The following is a 17,299-nucleotide window of genomic DNA, read 5'->3' as shown; positions in this document are numbered from 1 at the left end:
GCATATATATATATATATATATATATATATATAGGTGAGGAGGCCCCTAGATGGTTATGATTTAAGAAATTGTATATAGCTAATTTCAGTTTGAGCCAGTATTTAAACTATTAAGATAATTGTGTTGTCATATGCCTAGAAAAAAATCAGGAGGCATTAGTTAGTAGTGGGAATTTTCCTGACTCAAGACTTTATTCTTTCCCTTCCACAAGGTTGTCCCTTATTGGGAAATCAGATACATCTAATGTATTAAAACGGTACTATGAGCAATAGATAGTTTTTTAGGTGGGAAGTCATTAAGAGTATTGGGATCAGTGGCGGACTCCTGTGTAGGCAATTGGTCTTTGTTTTTACTGAGTTGGGCTTACCTTCCCCAGAGTACTGCTCTAGAAAAGGTCATGTTGGGAGCCAGCAGTTAGCATAATGGTTATGTCGCTGGATTCCCACGTAGTCGACTGCGGTTCGCGTCCCGGATCCCGTGGCTTAAAACTCACGCCGGGCGTGTGTGCATGCATGCCCAAGATCCCGAGAGGAGAATGGAGGAGAAGGGATTGAGGCGTGACCATCCCCCCCTGGGGGGTGATTTCTCTCTTTCTGTCTGTCTGTCTGGCGAGCGCACGCACCCTATAGCGAAAATCTCTCCAAAAAAAAAGAAAAAAGAAAAAAAGAAGGAAAAGGTCATGTTCACATTGATAACTGAAGCAGAGAAGGAGGGTTTTTTGTTTTTTGTTTTTTGTTTTTTTTTTTGTAAAAAGGCAAGGCATCTGCATGTTGTGCTTAGACTATTTACTTGTATTTGCTTATTTGGGGATTTTTAAATTGGCAACTACAGGGGGAGCAGATAGGTGTTAGGTTGTTGGGAAAGTCATGAAGCATTGTTACATAGAAAACCAGAAAAATATGTCATGATTTTCTTGATGACCTGATAGTTGATGCTCAGTATTATTTACTAAAGAAATTAAAATGTTTTTCGGGACCAGCAGTTAGCGTAATGGCTATGTCGCTAGACTCCCACATAGTCAACCGCGGTTCGTGTCCCGGACCCAGTGGCTTAAAACTCACGCCGGGCGCGTGTGCGTGCGTGTCCAGGATCCCAAGAGGAGAATGGAGGAAAAGGGATTGTGGCATGGCCATCCCCCCTGGGAGGTGATTTCTCACTTTCTGTCTCTCTGTCTGGCGAGCGCACACGCCCTATAGCGAAAAAAAAACCTCTCCAAAAAAAGAAAAAGAAATTGAAACGTTTTGAAGGAATTGGACTGAATCTGTTAGCAACCAAAGATTTCTTATAGGATTAGAGTGACTTATTTTCTCTCTTAAACAGACCGGAAGGAAAGGATTACGCCCTTCATTGGCTAGTGCTGGGAACTCATACATCTGATGAGCAGAATCATCTGGTGGTTGCTCGAGTGCATATTCCCAATGACGATGCACAGTTTGATGCTTCCCATTGTGACAGTGACAAGGGTGGTAGGTATACCATATATTCTAATATCGATGTCAAAGGGTATATGTGTCTTTCAAAGCATGTTATTAAATTCTTATACTACTAGCTTTGGACCCAGCAGTTTAACTTCTAGGGTTTTCTCCTACAAAACTACTCACCCACATGCAAAGATTTCACTGTAGTTTTATTTGCAGGATTGAAAAATTGGTGTCAACTCAGCAACTCAGATGTTGATTCATAGGAAGTTATTTTTAAATGTACTGTGGTATGGTGAGCAATTACCAAGACTGAGAAAAATTTATATGTACTTGTTATGTATATGTAAAAAACCTGTATGTAGTGGTTATGTATCTATGTACTATTTTCATTAAACATATTGTTGCATCCTGAGCAATTAACAAAAGTAAGAAAAATCTATATGTATTGGTTTGGAAAGGTGTCCAAGATAAACTAAGTGAATAACTGGTATGTTCGATTATAATATTCCCTTTTGGTAAAAATAATTGTGTTGTCATATGCATAGAAAAAATCAGGAGGCACTAGTTAGTAGTGGGAGTTTTTTGTGGTGGAGAGGGGCAGTAGTGGTTACTTTAGAAAGCCACTCACTTTCTTTTTGGTCAAGCGCACACTCCCGTTTCAGTATTCCCACCAGTCACCCCAAGTTAATGATACTGCTAGAGGGACTCACAAGACTCAATAGCAAATTATACTTAGAGCTAAAGTTTGTTACAGCAAAGAGTACAGAACAAAAGCAGCAAGAAAAAAAAAAGATATGCATCAGCAAGTTCAGGGAGGTCTGGCATGAGTCGCTTCCAAGGCCACACAGGATGTGCTTTCTCTCTGGCAGTAAACTATGGCGATCTGTGTGGACTATCTCTGTCCATGGATGTCCATTTGAGTCTCAGAGTGAGGTTTTCTTGGGAGGCTGGTTGCTTAGGCATGTGCTGCTGGCAGCCAGCTATGATGACTTGAAAACTCAGGACCCCAAGAATGAAAGGAGATACCTATCACTAATCTTGGTGTTTGTGCCAAGGAACCCTGACCAACGGGAACAGCATGAACCATTGCTCCAGGTGTACTGCACAAAATCATCAGTCCATCAGTGACATCAAGAACTTTCTGAGGTTAGCATTCCCTAGAGTTGGCCAAGGGTCAGTAATGGTCCCAGTTTCCCTCACAGATGTGAGGATTGTACAGCTAGACCTACTGGGTTAATTACCCAGCTCCAAGTGGTTTAATAGTCTTAACATTTTCCAGTATTCGCTCTAGTTTGTTTTTTCTTGTCAAAAATAAGATATTATATCTAGTATAGTGAAGTTGCTGGTTTGGTATAGTTGTTGTCAGCTTAATATAAAACTATTATCCAAAGTGGTTTACTAAGTTTATTACTCTCTCAAGATGTGTAGTTCATTTTCCTACAACCTGTTTATTGCTTTTGTAAATATTGTCATCAGAAATTTTTTAGTGGCTTCTCACTAAAAATTAATAACTACAGAGCTTTCAGTTTAACAAAGTCTCTGTACATAGTATATGGGCATATTAAAATTTTAAAGTTACACTTCCAATATATTACATTCTAAGTAACTGGAATAATTATCAGATAACACCTTTTTAAATTTTTTTTCCAAAAGCATATTTTTTTAAAGAATTATTTTTTTTAACCTTGTTTACTTATTTATTTTAATTTGACCAGTGAGGGGGGGGGGGCGGGGGAGTGAGGAAGTAATCCACCAGGTCTGGACTCAAACTGCAGTCAGCCATGTGGGAGTCCATTGCCCCAACCACCACGCCACCTGCTGGCCCCACATTTCTTTTTTTATTTCAGTTATGGGTTTTTTTTAATGGATCATTAAGATTGTGGTTTTCACATTTTTTCTTTTGAGTGTGAGAAAACAAAGCCCTGTGTTTAAAGTAAGTCACACCTAGAAGCCCAATTTTTTTAAGGAGGAGAGTCGTTAGGTTGTTTTAGATCAAGGTATTGGGAAGGTCGACTGTCTTTGAGGCAGAAGGGTTACAACCTCTGAGTCCTTGGAGATGGGATGATGAAAGTCAGGGGTGGGAGTGGGTTTGGATCAGAGTCCTAGGAGGTAGGAGATAATAGAATCAGGAGTGTTGGTCTTAGGCTGAGGCAACACCGTGATAGGTGACACGATGGAAAGGGAAAGTGCTGGGAGAGAAATGGGTGCTTTTTTGCATATGGTCCTCTGAGAGAGAGGTGAATGGAGAGGCTTTGGAGTAGTTGTGTGGAATTGGATATGGTTTTCAGCCACAGTAAAATAATCTGTGTTTGCTACATGGGTGAATGGCTTGATACAGATATTAAGACATGGGAGCCGGTATTCAGGAAGCAGTCCCACACATGAGAGCTGGCTAGAACTAAGAAGTTGTTTTTCCTTCCAGCATGCTTTCTCTAGGCCACCCCAGTTTTGTTTTGTTTTGTTAAATCAGGTTGTCAGGAAAGTCATGCTGCATTTTTCTGTATCTATGCAGAAATGTGTCATGACTTTCTGACAACCCAGTAATTTGCCAGAGGGTGCTTCTGCTCACCAGAGAGAGAAAGGGAACATTCCCCCCAACCCCCTTCATGGAGAATGGTCATACTGCAATCACTTCTTCTCCATTTTTCCCTTCTTTTGAGATTCTGAGCACAGGTGCACATGCGCCCAGCTTGTTCCTCAAGCTGCCAGTTCCAGTACTCAAACTACTCTGTTGATCATGTGGGATTGGACAGGCCTGCCCTAGCCTGTTTTACTTTTACCTGCCTGGCTCCATTAGGTGTGTGCGTTGTTGGTCCCTGACCTGAGACTAGGGCAAGCTAAAAAGGAATGTACAGAGAAGAAACAGTATAAGGAAAAAAAAAATAACACAATTACAATGTGAAGCCTCCTAACTTTAAAAACAATTCACATTTTTATCTATAAACACAAAAGAAAATATTCATGTTTGCTATCTGCTTAGATGTTCTCTCCTTGTACTTTTTCTGCTAACATCTTGCTACTTTTCAGAAGTTAGCATCCTTTTGTGCAGTTTTGTTACTTTCCAAGGCCTCTTTCATGGCTAACACTACAGTCTTGCAGGAGATGGAGGGGTTAGTCCCCTTGGATTTTGTTGTTGTTAAAGCTGGAGGGTATATGCACTTAGCAGAGAGAGACAGATGGGAGAGGAGAAAGCTCCTCCTGAAAGGGCGTAGCCATGCCACAATCCTTTTTCTTTTTCTCTGTCCTTTTGGGATTTGGGATACTTAAATGTGCCTGGCATGTTTTTTAAGCTGATAGGTTCAGAATTCAAACCACATGGTTGGCCTTGTGGGATCTAGCTGCCTTAACCAGTAGACCACACGACCATTCCACCCTCCTTGTTTTAACTTTGGCACTGCAGTAGTACTATTAAACCAAGCTAGCAGGACCAGCCTGTATGTGTGTCTTAGGAATGGATGGGAATCAGCTTGGGTTTCTTATTTAAAGGTTTAGTTGATATTAGAGTTGAGAAGCATTCATATCCTTTTTTTCTTTTTTTGTTGGAGAGGTTTTTGCTATAGGGCGCATGTACTCGCCAGAAAGAGAGAGACAGAGAGATAGAAAACGAGAAATCACCCCCTAGGGGGGATGGCCACGCCGCAATCCCTTCTCCATTCTCCTCTCGGGATCTTGGGCACATATGCACACACACCCGGCGTGAATTTAAGCCACTGGGTCCGGGACGCGAACCGCAGTTGACTACATGGGAGTCCAGCGACATAGCCATTACGCTAACTCCTGGTCCCAGCATTCATATTCTTGAAGGTAAGACCCATTTCTGTTTTTATGAAACCTAAAAGATGCTAATTCCTGTACAATGCTTCCAATGGTCTTATTCATTATGTGGTCATTTGAAATTTTAATGAATAACTTTATCATATTCATAACCGATGATACCAGTTATTTTCAATCCAAGGTGGAACTGAACTAATTTGTATAAAGTAGCTATTGATACTTTCCAGTGTATGTAGGCTTTGGGAATAAATTCCAAGTGACCGGTGGACTCACATTTTGTGGTATTCTCTTTTTCTGTCTGTGTCATCAATTTGTGCTATACACGAGGTCTTCAAAAAGTTCATGGACAATGCACATATTAGAACTATGCATAGATTTTTAAAAATTCTTGCAGAAACTGAACTTTAATTCCATTTTTCTACAAATTTTTCAAAGTCCCTCGTGTTCTGTCTGATTAAAATCTGTTGGGTAGATTGAGCAACTTGTGGGTTTTAACCCTAAGTGTATGTGTCTGTTTATTTCTTTCTCCTCACGTTAGAATTTGGTGGCTTTGGTTCTGTAACAGGAAAAATTAAATGTGAAATTAAAATTAATCATGAAGGAGAAGTTAACCGTGCTCGCTACATGCCTCAGAATCCTCACATCATTGCTACAAAAACACCATCTTCTGATGTGTTGGTTTTTGACTATACAAAACACCCTGCTAAACCAGGTATGTAATAATAAAATCAGGTCATGGTTTGAACTATTTCTTGGTTCAAAAATGTTAATGTTTTTAATGTCTTTCAAAGGATTATACTCTTGACTTTTTTAAAGGCTTAAAATTGTTTGGGGGTCTCGTAACCACCCTCAAATTTAGCAATTTTTCCAGAACGACCTTAGGGCAGTTCATACTTGTGGCCAAGGTTTATTTCAGCAAAGAATCTAGAGCAAAGGCAGAAGGAAAAAGATACACATCAGGTGAAGTCTAGAGAAATCAGCCATAGGCATCCAGGTCCTTCCTGCTGGGCCACACAAGACATGCTTTCTCTTTAGCAACAAAATCCAAGGACACGTGGTAAATATTTCTGCCCAGGAAAACTCATTTGTTTCAGGGCTTGGGGTTCTTAGGGAGGATTGGTCCCATTGGGAACATCCTCCTCTGTGCCCAGCCACTGTAATAGAAACTCAGGACCCCAGTGGTGAAGCCAAATACATCATGAACCTTGCTAAACAGTCCTACAAGTCTTGACAAGCTGCTAGAGCATGCCCCACTGCTCTGAGCGTACACAGCTTCATTGGTCAGTGACATAAAGAACTTTCTGAGGGTCACATTTCCAGAGGTTGGCCAAGGGTCACTCATAGTTGCAAGCTCTCCTAGAGACATGCAGGAGACTGAGCAACTAGACCTGCTATGTTAAAAATATTCTAAAAATTGATTGAGAATGTGGGGGTGAGATTACTGTTACACAAATTTGTAAGAGAGCTGTAAGTTTCCAGTATTTTGTTTGGAGGGGAGTTTTTCCTTAGGGCATGTGTGCTGGGGGGGAGGGCACGGAGAGACAGACACAGTGAGAGGGAAAGTGAGAAATCGCCCCCCAGTAGGGATGGCCCCACAATCCCTTCTCCATTCTCCTCCCGGGACCTTGGGCATGCACACACATGAATGCAGTTGACTACATGGGAGTGATTTTTTTTTCTTTCTTTCCTTCCTTTTATTTTTTAAAAAAATTTTTTGCTTTAGATCTTGTGCGTTCTCCAGAGAGATGGAGACAGTGAGAGAGAGGGTAAGTGAGAAATCACCCTCTGGAGGGATGGCCATGCTGCAGTCTCTTCTCCCAGGATCTTGGACACACACACATGATGTGATTTTCAAGCCACAGGGTCCAAGACTTAAACCGCGGTCAGCCATGTGGGAGTCCAGCAATGTAACCACTATGCCATTCAGTATTTTTGTGTTGGAAATAGTATTGGGTTTTCCAAAGGAATCCAGTTATTTAGTGGTCATGAGCCTGGGTTTGCATTGAGTATTTAAAATGAGGCAGAGAGAACAGCTTTTCAAAGCAGTTGTGCATCAGACCAAGTCCTTGTTCATATGCAGTTGTTGTTAATGGCTCGCTCAAAGGAGTGAGAATTTACTCTTAAAGTTCTGATAAACAGATACTAACTTTGTAGTTCTGTATCTTTTTTTTCCCTTAGACCCAAGTGGAGAATGTAATCCTGATCTTAGATTAAGAGGTCACCAAAAGGAAGGCTACGGTCTTTCCTGGAATTCTAATTTGAGTGGGCATCTCCTAAGTGCATCTGACGACCATGTGAGAAACTTATTCTTCTAACCATTTGCTCACGTACTGAGAGTATCATAGGCAGCTCTGCATTGAAGGAGGGCGACATAGATGAAAGGTTTTCTGAGATAGTAATGCTGATTATTGTGGTAACTTTTCCCCAGGATTTAGATTGGCGATACTCAAGACTGCCCTTTTGGAGTCTTAGGAGTCCATAAGGCTATTTGAAAGGACCCTTAGGATAGTGGGCAAAAGGCCTCCCATTATTTTAAAGAGGACTTCTAGGCCTTTATAATGGAAATTCTTTGGAGTGTTTGTGGAGCCTGATTAATATGGGCTTTTGGTTTGAGTATGTGATTCAGTATACTCACTAAGTTGTGCAACCACTGCCGCTCATTCTGGATTATTTTCACCTGATGTCTCACACACACACAAATATGTTCCATACTTTTTAGTCTTTTAGCCAGCCCCGCCGCACTCCTTCCCCTCAGCTTCTGGTAACCACTAAATTTCTGTCTCTCTAGAGTTGTCTGTTGATATTTAATTTAAATGTAATCATTTACTGTGGCCTTTTCTGTCTTGACTTCTTATACTTAATACGAGGAGACTTCAAGTTCATAGAAAAATAGGATTAACGTACAAGGGGTTTGTGGTGCAAAAAATTTTGAAGTGATTTTTCAGTTTCTTCATAATGTGCGTTTTCCATAACTTTTTGGAGGCCACTTACTAGTTAAGTTAGTTTTACTATAGGGGGTGTACATTTGCCAGAGAGAGACGGGTATGGCGTGGTGAAAAATTGCCCCTCAGGAGAATGGCCATGCCCCAACCCCTGCTCCTCTATTCTTTCCTTGGGTTTTTTTTTTTCCGAGATGGTTTCACTATCAGGCGCGTGCGCTCACCAGACAGACAGAAAGAGACAGAAAGCGAGAAATCACCCCCCAGGGGATGGCCATGCCGCAGTCCCTTCTCCTCCATTCTCCTCTCAGGATCTTGGGCACACACGCACACACACCCGGTGTGAGTTTTAAGCCACTGGGTCGTGAACCATGGTCGACTACATGGGAGTCCAGCGACATAGCCATTACGCTAACTGCTGGTCCCTCTTGAGATTTTGTATGCAGACACCTGTCATGTTTTTCAAACTGTCAGGTATGAAACTTGAACCACTACTCGCTGGCCATATAAAATATTTTTTAACAGTTAAAAATACCACCTGGGGCTAGCAGGTGGTATAGAGGTTAAGGGGCTGGATCCCACATAGCTGACCATGCAGTCCAAATCCTGGACCTGGTGGCTTGGATACCTGTGCATGTGTGCCTAAAAATTCCAAATGGAGACTGGAGAAGAGAGTGTAGTGTGGCCATTTTCCCAGGGGGTGATTTCTCACTTCCCTTACTCCCTTCATCTGGTGAGTGCATCCACCCTATAGCCAAAAAAAAGGGTACAGCCCAAATACAAGGTGAGCTTGTAAATTTAGTGTAGATCAGTGTTTGTAGCATACTTAACACTAACGACTCTATTTTTTCTCATGGATCCCTTACTGTGAGCAAAAGGTATTTGGTAAGATTCCAATTGCAAGTAGACTTCTGCTTTTAAAAGCTCGTGTAACTTGGCCACAGCCAGCATTCATGCAAGCAGGTTCCTTGCCTTCTTCCTCAGCAAATCCTTATTCCTAGAGCAGGGCCTGTTATATGGCAGACCCTCTCTATATTTCTGTCCATTGCAATTTGTTAAGCTGTTCGAGAAACTGAAAGTAGGTAATTGCCTTGGTCAAGGAATGGCTGCAAGCAGCCAAAGCCAACTCGGGCTGATTTCAGCAGAAAAGAAATATGTCTGAAGGCCATTGGGTTGGGGAGCTGACAGAATTCCTGTGATGGTTAGAGAAGAGTTTGCTGTGTCATCTAGATGGATTTTGGATACCTAAGTGTCCGAACGTATGCAGGTTAGTGCTCCAGCCCAAGTGTCCCTTGCCTGCCATCATACTGTCTTCTCAATTCTTGTCTCACATTGAGGTTGTACACACTTCTTCTTTGTATTCTCCCTTGTGTTTATTTCTAATTTTTATATATAATTAGTTTTATGTGATTGTTTAAAAATTGTTTAATATGTAAGCACTTAAATTCAGTCTCTTTACAACTTGTGTTCTTTTTTTTTTTTTCCCTTCTTCCTCAGACTGTCTGTCTGTGGGATATAAATGCAGGACCAAAGGAAGGCAAAATTGTGGATGCTAAAGCGATATTTACCGGCCACTCTGCTGTCGTAGAGGATGTGGCCTGGCATCTGCTGCATGAGTCATTGTTTGGATCTGTTGCTGATGATCAGAAACTTATGATGTAAGGTGGACAAGTTCATTAGGATCTTGTCATTTGGGTGACCTTAGTAACCATCAGTGATTGTGGTGGACTGTACTTTGATTTGTTTCTTAAAGTTATGTTATAGTGTGGGGGCCTGGTGGGGGGCGTGATGGTTGAAGGCACTGGACTCCCACATGGCCAACTACAATTCAAGTCCTGGACCTGGTGGCTTGCTTGTGCATGCGCTCTCTCTTTCTCTCTCTCTCTCCCCCCTTCTCTCTCTGGTCAAATTTAAATAAATAAATAAATGATAAATTTAAATAAAAATGACTTTAAAAAATAAAAGTGTTGCAGGCAGGTGGTTTGGTGACCAGGGGTGCTGGACTCCCACATGTCCGACTGTAGTTTGAGTCCTGGACCTGGTGGCTTGCTTTCTCACTTTCTCTTTCTCTCTCACTCTGTCCCTCTCTGGTCTAATTAAAAATAAGTAAATAAAAAAAAGTTTAATTATGGTCTTAAAAAAAAGTAACAAGTACCAGCAGATGACGTAATGGTTACATTGCTGGACTCCCACATAGTTGATTGCAGTTCAAGTCCCAGACCTGGTGGCTTAAAAGCTCATACCAGGCATGTGTGCATGTATGCCCAAGATCCCCAGAGAAGGGATTGTGGCATGTCATCCATCCCCTTTAGAGGTGATTTCTCGCTTTCCCTGTCTCTCTGGTGAGTGCACATGCCCTATAGCAAAAATCTTCTCTTAAAAAAAGGAAGAAGGGAGTAGCAGTTGGTGTAATGGCTATGTCACTGGGCTCTCATGTAGTTGACTATTGTTTGAATCCCGGACCTGGTGGCTTAAACTCACGCTGGGCACGTGTGCGTGCATGCCCAAGATCCTGGGAGGAAAAGGGATTGCAGCTTGGCCATCCCCCTGTGGGGGAGATTTCTCACTTTCTCTCTCATGTCTCTCTCTCTCCAGTAAGTGCACATGCCCTAAGGCAAAAACAAACAAACAAACAAAAACCCACTCTAGAGTTCTCCCAAATTTCAAATGATTATAACTCTTCTTTTCTCTACTGTTCCTTTGAAACTTAATTCATGCATGTGTAACAGTTCCTGTACTATATGGATAAAAAGCAGTGGTTTTTTTTTGTTGTTGTTTGTTTTTTTTTTTGCGAAGTTTTCGCTATAGTTCTAAGCCACCAGGTCCGGGATGCAAACTGCGGTCGACTACGTGGGAGTCCAGCAACATAGCCATTACGCTAACTGCTGGTTCCCTTTTATTTATTTTTTAAAGTTGCCAGAGTGTGTGCACATGCAAGAGAGGGAGAGGGAGAAAACACTCCTCCAAGGGGATATGATCATACCACAATTCCTGTCTCCATATCTCCATTCCTTCAAGATTTGGGGTGCACGTGTGTACGTACCCAGCATGTTTTCAAGCTGCCTAGGCTGATATTCAAACTGTAGTCAGCCATGTAGGTTCTGGCTTCCCTTGACCAAGCTACATGTCCAGCCCAAACACAACTTATTTTTTAAAAGAAAGAGAAAATGGTGTGTGTGTGTGTGTGTGTGTGTGTGTGTGTGTGTGTGTGAAAGAACATGCTTGGTAGTGATAAATACCAAAATCAGGATCCACAGTGACCACTTTATAGGTCAGGGAAGAGAATGATTCCATCGTGGTATGGCCACAAGGCTGCATTCAGCCACCTCTAGTACTTTCTATCTCAAAGAAACTGAAGCTCTCATCTGAGGCAAATATGGTATAGTGGAATTTGACCAGGCTAGTTATAAATTGTTTTTCTCCACATAGTTTGTACTTTTGTATGCTTGGAGTGTTAGGGATCTAATAAAAGAGAAACCAGACAGGATAGCCCTAGTTCAATTTCCATAGGTTTGGAAAATGCTCTTTAGAAATCATAGTCCAAATTGCCACATATGCATGATTGGCGTCTTTCTCAAGGGGCAGGCATGGAGAGGTTATGGTGGAATGATGTGACACTGTCATGGGGCCAAGTGTGAGTATGTGGAAAGCTTGGGTGGTTTGAGCAACGTCCTTGGGTGCTGTGTACCGTGTACCTCTTGTGTTTCAGATGGGACACCAGGTCCAATACCACCTCCAAGCCAAGCCACTTGGTGGACGCCCACACGGCTGAGGTCAACTGCCTCTCCTTCAATCCCTACAGCGAGTTCATCCTAGCAACTGGCTCTGCAGATAAGGTTTTGAAATTTTTGTATATTTGGTGTTTATAAAACCCAGTTGTCTCCTGCTTTAATCAGATATTTGAAAATCATTATGGAAAGTTCAGAAATGAATTGATCATCTGTCATTTTTCTTCAGACTGTAGCTTTATGGGATCTGCGGAACTTAAAATTAAAACTCCATACCTTTGAATCTCATAAAGATGAAATTTTCCAGGTATGTGACGATTTTCTAGTGTCTGCGTGTCGAGTTTTAGTAATTCTTTGGTAGTGAGCAATTTTTCATTTTTCCTTGTATATGATAAGCATGGGGCATAGTTTTCTTAAAAATTTCCTCTTGGTTGTACTGTGGAAGTGAACTCATGGGAAAAATCTTGGAGCTTTTTAAAAGACTGCTAGTTCAGAAGTAGAAGAAAAAGATTTACAAAACAGGATTGCTTTAGAAAATGGAATCCAGGGAGCAAGGCAGGACCACTGCTGAGAAACTGTCTTATATGGCTTAAACCAGAGATTTACAGGGAAAAAAATTCACCTTATTGAAAATTGTACAAGCTTCTGGCATAGTTATGAGACCGAAGAAGTGTCTTGAGAACTCCTAGTTGAGTTTCTCAGTGCTGGGGGACGTGACTCTCATGGGGGCAGGCTGGAAGCTGGATCACTTAAGAGCCCTCGACAGGCTGAGAGAAGAGGGAGGATCTTGGGCTGGTTAAAAAATACAGAATGCAAGGTGGGAAAATATCACAGATTAGGCCAGTAGCAGCAAACCTAGGACAGTGGGTTCTTTCAAACCATTCAAAATTTCTACTTCAATATATCTGTAGGTCCACTGGTCTCCACATAATGAAACTATTCTGGCTTCAAGTGGTACTGATCGCCGGCTCAATGTGTGGGATTTAAGGTAATCTAGCAGATTATGTAATAATCCATACACTAGAAAGGCAATTAGTTCATTTCACTTCAATAAACCTCTAATAGTAAAGTAACTTTTTTTTGTAAAGTAACTTCAGTATCTTCCCTAAAGAGTTGGTTCTATAAAATAGAAGTGAGTCAGCAAACGGACCATAAAATAAATATCTGTGGTGTGACTTTTGTTTGTCTATTGATATTCAAGCATGAAATTGTGTTTGTTTTTGCACCCAGGTGATTGTATTTAAAATACTCTTGCTATAGAGAGGGATAAAAATGTTAGCTGTGGGGCTACCAGGTAGTATGGTGGTTAAGGCCTTAAGGATCTCATAAGGCTGACTTGCAGTTTAAGTCCCTACCTGGTGGCTTGAAAAATACAGCAGGTGCATGCGTGTACATGCCTAAAATCCCAAGAGGAGAACGGAGGAGAAGGGACTGTAGGATGGCCAACCCTCCGGGGGACGACCTCTTACTTCTCTGTTGCTGGTGAGCACATGTGCCCTATGGCAAAAAACTTTAAAAAAAAAAAAAAAAAAGATAGCCATTTGTCTCATGGTCTATTGGTAGGGTTATTCTTTCTCAGAGGTGTTCTGTGTTTTGATTGATTCTGCAGATGTGAATTTCTACTGTGGATTGTATAACCACTGGGGAAACCTTTATGAAGGAGACAAGGACAGTCCATGCTGAGAACTAACTTAATGTTCTCTCATTGTATAGTTACTTTCAATTTTTAAGGTTTCTTTTTTTCATTCTTTCTTTTTTGCCAGAGGACATATACACTCTCCACAGGGAGGTAGGAGAGCAAATCACTCCTCTGGAGCACGGTTGCACTGCAGTCCCTGGTCCATTTCTTTCCCTTCTTTTGAGATTTTAAGTGCGCATGCACAAATACCATGTTTCTCCAGCTGCTGGATCTGGGACTTGAATTGCACAGTCGGCCACGTGGGATTCAGCTGCCCTAACTTGCTGCTACAGGTTGTCCCCTTAAGATTTCTTTACTTCAGAGTTGCTATTCCAAGAATTTTGGATTCCTTTACTTTTTTTTTTGTCCGAGACTTTAGACCCGTTACTGTCACTCCATGATATCTATAAGATGTTGTCATCTTAAGTTTAAATTATAAATTTACCAAAAGCTAGCTAATTTCCTACTTGTATCAAATGTGTCACCTTGAAGTGGATTAAATTTAGTTTATTAAAGATATACGGAGCCTTACTAACAAACAGTAGATTTATTCTGCAGTATACAGGAGAGAGACTGCAGAGTAAAATTTTTACACATAAACCTTAAAATACCTAATGTTTGAGGTTATCATGGAACAAATTCCCTCATGATAGATGCTTGGAGATGTAGAAAATCTTTAAAGCAGACATTTGAGTAAATTCTTATGTTTTAATTGGAAACCATTTCAGTAGTAAAATTATAATCTAAAACAAAATGGCATGGTCGTTCTGTGAAGTACTACAGCGCGGCTTGAGGTCTGATACCCTCACCACTGAATTGCTCCTGAACGTACCAGTACTTTGCAGGCCTTGTGTGTGATTTCTGATTTTCTTTTCTTTTTCTTTTTTTTTTTTTCTGAGAGGCTTTGCTATAGGGTGCGTGTGCTCACCAGACAGACAGACAAAAAGCGAGAAATCACCCCCCTCCATGGGGGGATGGCCACACCGCAATTCTCCTCCATTCTCCTCAGAATCTTGGGCACACACACACGTGCCCAGCGTGAGTTTAAGCCACCTGGTCTGGGACTCGAATTGCAGTTGACTATATGGGAGTCCAGTGACATAGCTGTTACTCCAACTGCTGGTCCCGAGTGTATGATTTCTTACAGTTCATTTATAACTTTATATTAAACTTGCATTAAGTAGAATTCAACATTAAAGAGGTGAGTTTTCCTATCAGGTGTGCTGCTGACAGGTAAAAGAAACATAATTATCTCCTAATTTACATGTTTGGGTTCGTTTCATTAGTTTTATGGAAGTAAAGAGAAACTTGATTGGAAGGCTGTGTATTTTGGCTGTTGGTGGTTGGGGATGCTTTTGTTGTTGTTCTTTTGCCTTTTTTTTTTTTTTTTAAGAGATTTTTGCCTTAAGGCACATGTGCTTGCCAGAGAGACAGAGGCACAGAGACAGCAAAAGGCAAAGTGAGAAATCACCCCCCGGGAGGATGGCTATGCTGTCGTCCCTTCTCCATTCTCCTCCCAGGGTCTTGGGCATGCACACACATGCACCCAAGCATGATTTTCAAGTCACCAGGTCTGGGATTTGAACTGTGGTCGGTCATGTGGAAGTCTAGCAATGTAACTGTTATGCCATCTGCTGCTGGCCCTTTGGCTGTTGGTGGTTTTTTAAATAATCATTCATATTTAGTAAAGTCTGTCTTTGGGCTAGATATGAGAAAGGGCTGATAATTAATATATAATGTTAAGAGTGATTTCACTTATTGAGACTAGTAGGCAAGTTCTTTTTCCCTTTATTTATTTATTTATTTGATTCCATTCATTACTATTTTTTAATTTGACCAGACAGAGAAAAGGAAAGAGAGAAAGCAAGCGTCCAGGTCCAGGACTCGGACTGCGGTTGGCCATATGGGAATCCAGTGCCTTTAACCACTGCGCTACCTTCTGACCCCAATGCAATTAGTAGGCAAGTTATACAAAATGAAATATGTTTTTGAGAGACAGTTTTGCCTTAGGGTACTTGCTCTTGCTGGAGAGACAGAGTTAAATTACCCTCCAGAGGAGATGGCCACACCACAATCCCTTCTCCGTTCTCCTCTCAGGATTTTGGGCACAAATGCACATGTGCCTGATGAGAGTTATAGTCCACCGGGTCTTGAACTCAAACCATGGTTGGCCGTGTGGGAGTCCAGTGATGTAACCATTATACCATCTGCGATATCTACAAACTAAAATTTTGAAGAGAAGGAAAAAATACTTTTAAAACCTTTTCTTGGCTTATGTACATTCCATAGTTAAAGTTGTTTGGTTATTGTATGTTCTGACAGATCTGTAGCATTCCAGTGCACTTGTATTTCACTTTTGTTATTCAAAAGCCTTAAAAGCAAATTGTAGAAGCATAGAATTGAAGGGGCCGTGTGTCAGTTTATGTAAAGATTTGTATGTACCTCTCATCCTTTAATTATTTTTATCTTTTTTTTTTTTGAAGAGGTTTTTGCTATAGGGTGTGTGTGCTCCCCAGAAAGAGAGAGATAGACAGAAAGACAGAAAGCGAGAAATTAATCACCCCCGAGGGGGGATGACCACACCGCAATTCCTTCTCCTCCACTCTCCTCTCGGGATCTTGGACATGCACATACACATGCCTGACATGAGTTTAAGCCACCGGGTCGCGAGGACTTGAACTACGGTCGACTACGTGGGAGTCCAGTGACATAGCCATTACGCCAACTGCTGGTCCCCTCATTTTGTAATTTTAATGCAGTAAACAACACAGTTAAAATACTACAGGAATTTTGAGCTTATTGCTATAAATAATCCCTCATTTTTTATTGTCAATTATGAATTGCTCTGACCCATTTTTAGAAAGTAAATTTCCCACCACCCTAAATAATTAAAATAAAAACCCTACAATTGATGTAGTACTGAAATAAGTTGTTGTATCTTGTGTATAAGATGTGTTTAAGATGAGCTTTCTGAGCTGTTACTATGCTACAAGAATTTCAATAATGAAAGCATTATGTTCTTTCTTACTAGTAAAATTGGAGAAGAACAATGAGCAGAAGACGCAGAAGACGGGCCTCCAGAACTGCTGGTACACATTGGCTTTCTTACACAAGATAAAAATGTTAAACGCAGACTGGAGTATCTGTCAGTGATTCACTTATCTCAAGAATGAGTCAGAACTTCAACTATTATCTCTTGGAGTTGATTTCAGAGTGGAGATCCTGGAGGTTATTGTGATTGGGCTTTGACATCTATCAAAAATAGTAAATGGAGCCTCGGATGTTTTGTTTTTAAGAGATTTTTGCTATGGGGCTCATGCACTCACCGGAGAGACAGAGAAACAAAGTTAGAAATAACCCCCTAAGGGGGATGGACATGCCTCAGTCCCTTCTCCATTCTCCTCAGGATTTTGGGCACGCACACGCGCCTGGCATGAGTTTTAAGCCGCCAAATCCAGGACTTAAACTGCAGTTGACTTGTGTAGGAGTCCAGCAACGTAACCATTACACCATCTGCTGGTCCTGCCCCAGAGGATTTTTTTTTACAAATTTCTCATTGAGAGTAGTTGGAACTCCTGGAAAATAAGAATACAGTAATTTCTTGCTAATAACTGTAGTATTTTTGAGGAGTTTCTGGTGGTGTCGAAGGGGGTATTATTGCTATTCAGTTAACAATACTGAACACTTTATAACAGTATGGGGAAATTTAATGGCCTGATTTTTTTTTTTTTTTTTTTTGGAGAGGAGTTTTTTAGAAG

At 41.2% G+C, this 17,299-nt stretch overlaps 1 protein-coding gene across 1 annotated transcript in view; it reads left to right on the top strand.

Moving 5' to 3' along the window:
• RBBP7 (RB binding protein 7, chromatin remodeling factor) overlaps nucleotides 1-17,299 on the top strand; it is a 30,363-nt gene that overhangs the window by 8,270 nt on the left and 4,794 nt on the right. Inside the window, exons 3-10 of the mRNA XM_027775460.1 lie at nucleotides 1,322-1,467; nucleotides 5,735-5,908; nucleotides 7,375-7,490; nucleotides 9,633-9,793; nucleotides 11,845-11,971; nucleotides 12,093-12,170; nucleotides 12,775-12,851; nucleotides 16,573-16,630. Coding sequence (XP_027631261.1) covers nucleotides 1,322-1,467; nucleotides 5,735-5,908; nucleotides 7,375-7,490; nucleotides 9,633-9,793; nucleotides 11,845-11,971; nucleotides 12,093-12,170; nucleotides 12,775-12,851; nucleotides 16,573-16,594 — 901 coding nt within the window. The 3' untranslated portion in view covers nucleotides 16,595-16,630. The remainder of the gene's footprint in view (nucleotides 1-1,321; nucleotides 1,468-5,734; nucleotides 5,909-7,374; nucleotides 7,491-9,632; nucleotides 9,794-11,844; nucleotides 11,972-12,092; nucleotides 12,171-12,774; nucleotides 12,852-16,572; nucleotides 16,631-17,299) is intronic.

Source organism: Tupaia chinensis, unplaced genomic scaffold, assembly GCF_000334495.1.
Source record: "Tupaia chinensis unplaced genomic scaffold, TupChi_1.0 Scaffold000567_1, whole genome shotgun sequence".
Classification (NCBI taxonomy): domain Eukaryota; kingdom Metazoa; phylum Chordata; class Mammalia; order Scandentia; family Tupaiidae; genus Tupaia; species Tupaia belangeri.
Note: the sequence above shows the minus strand (reverse complement) of the source record. Positions and strands in the feature narration are given on the sequence as shown.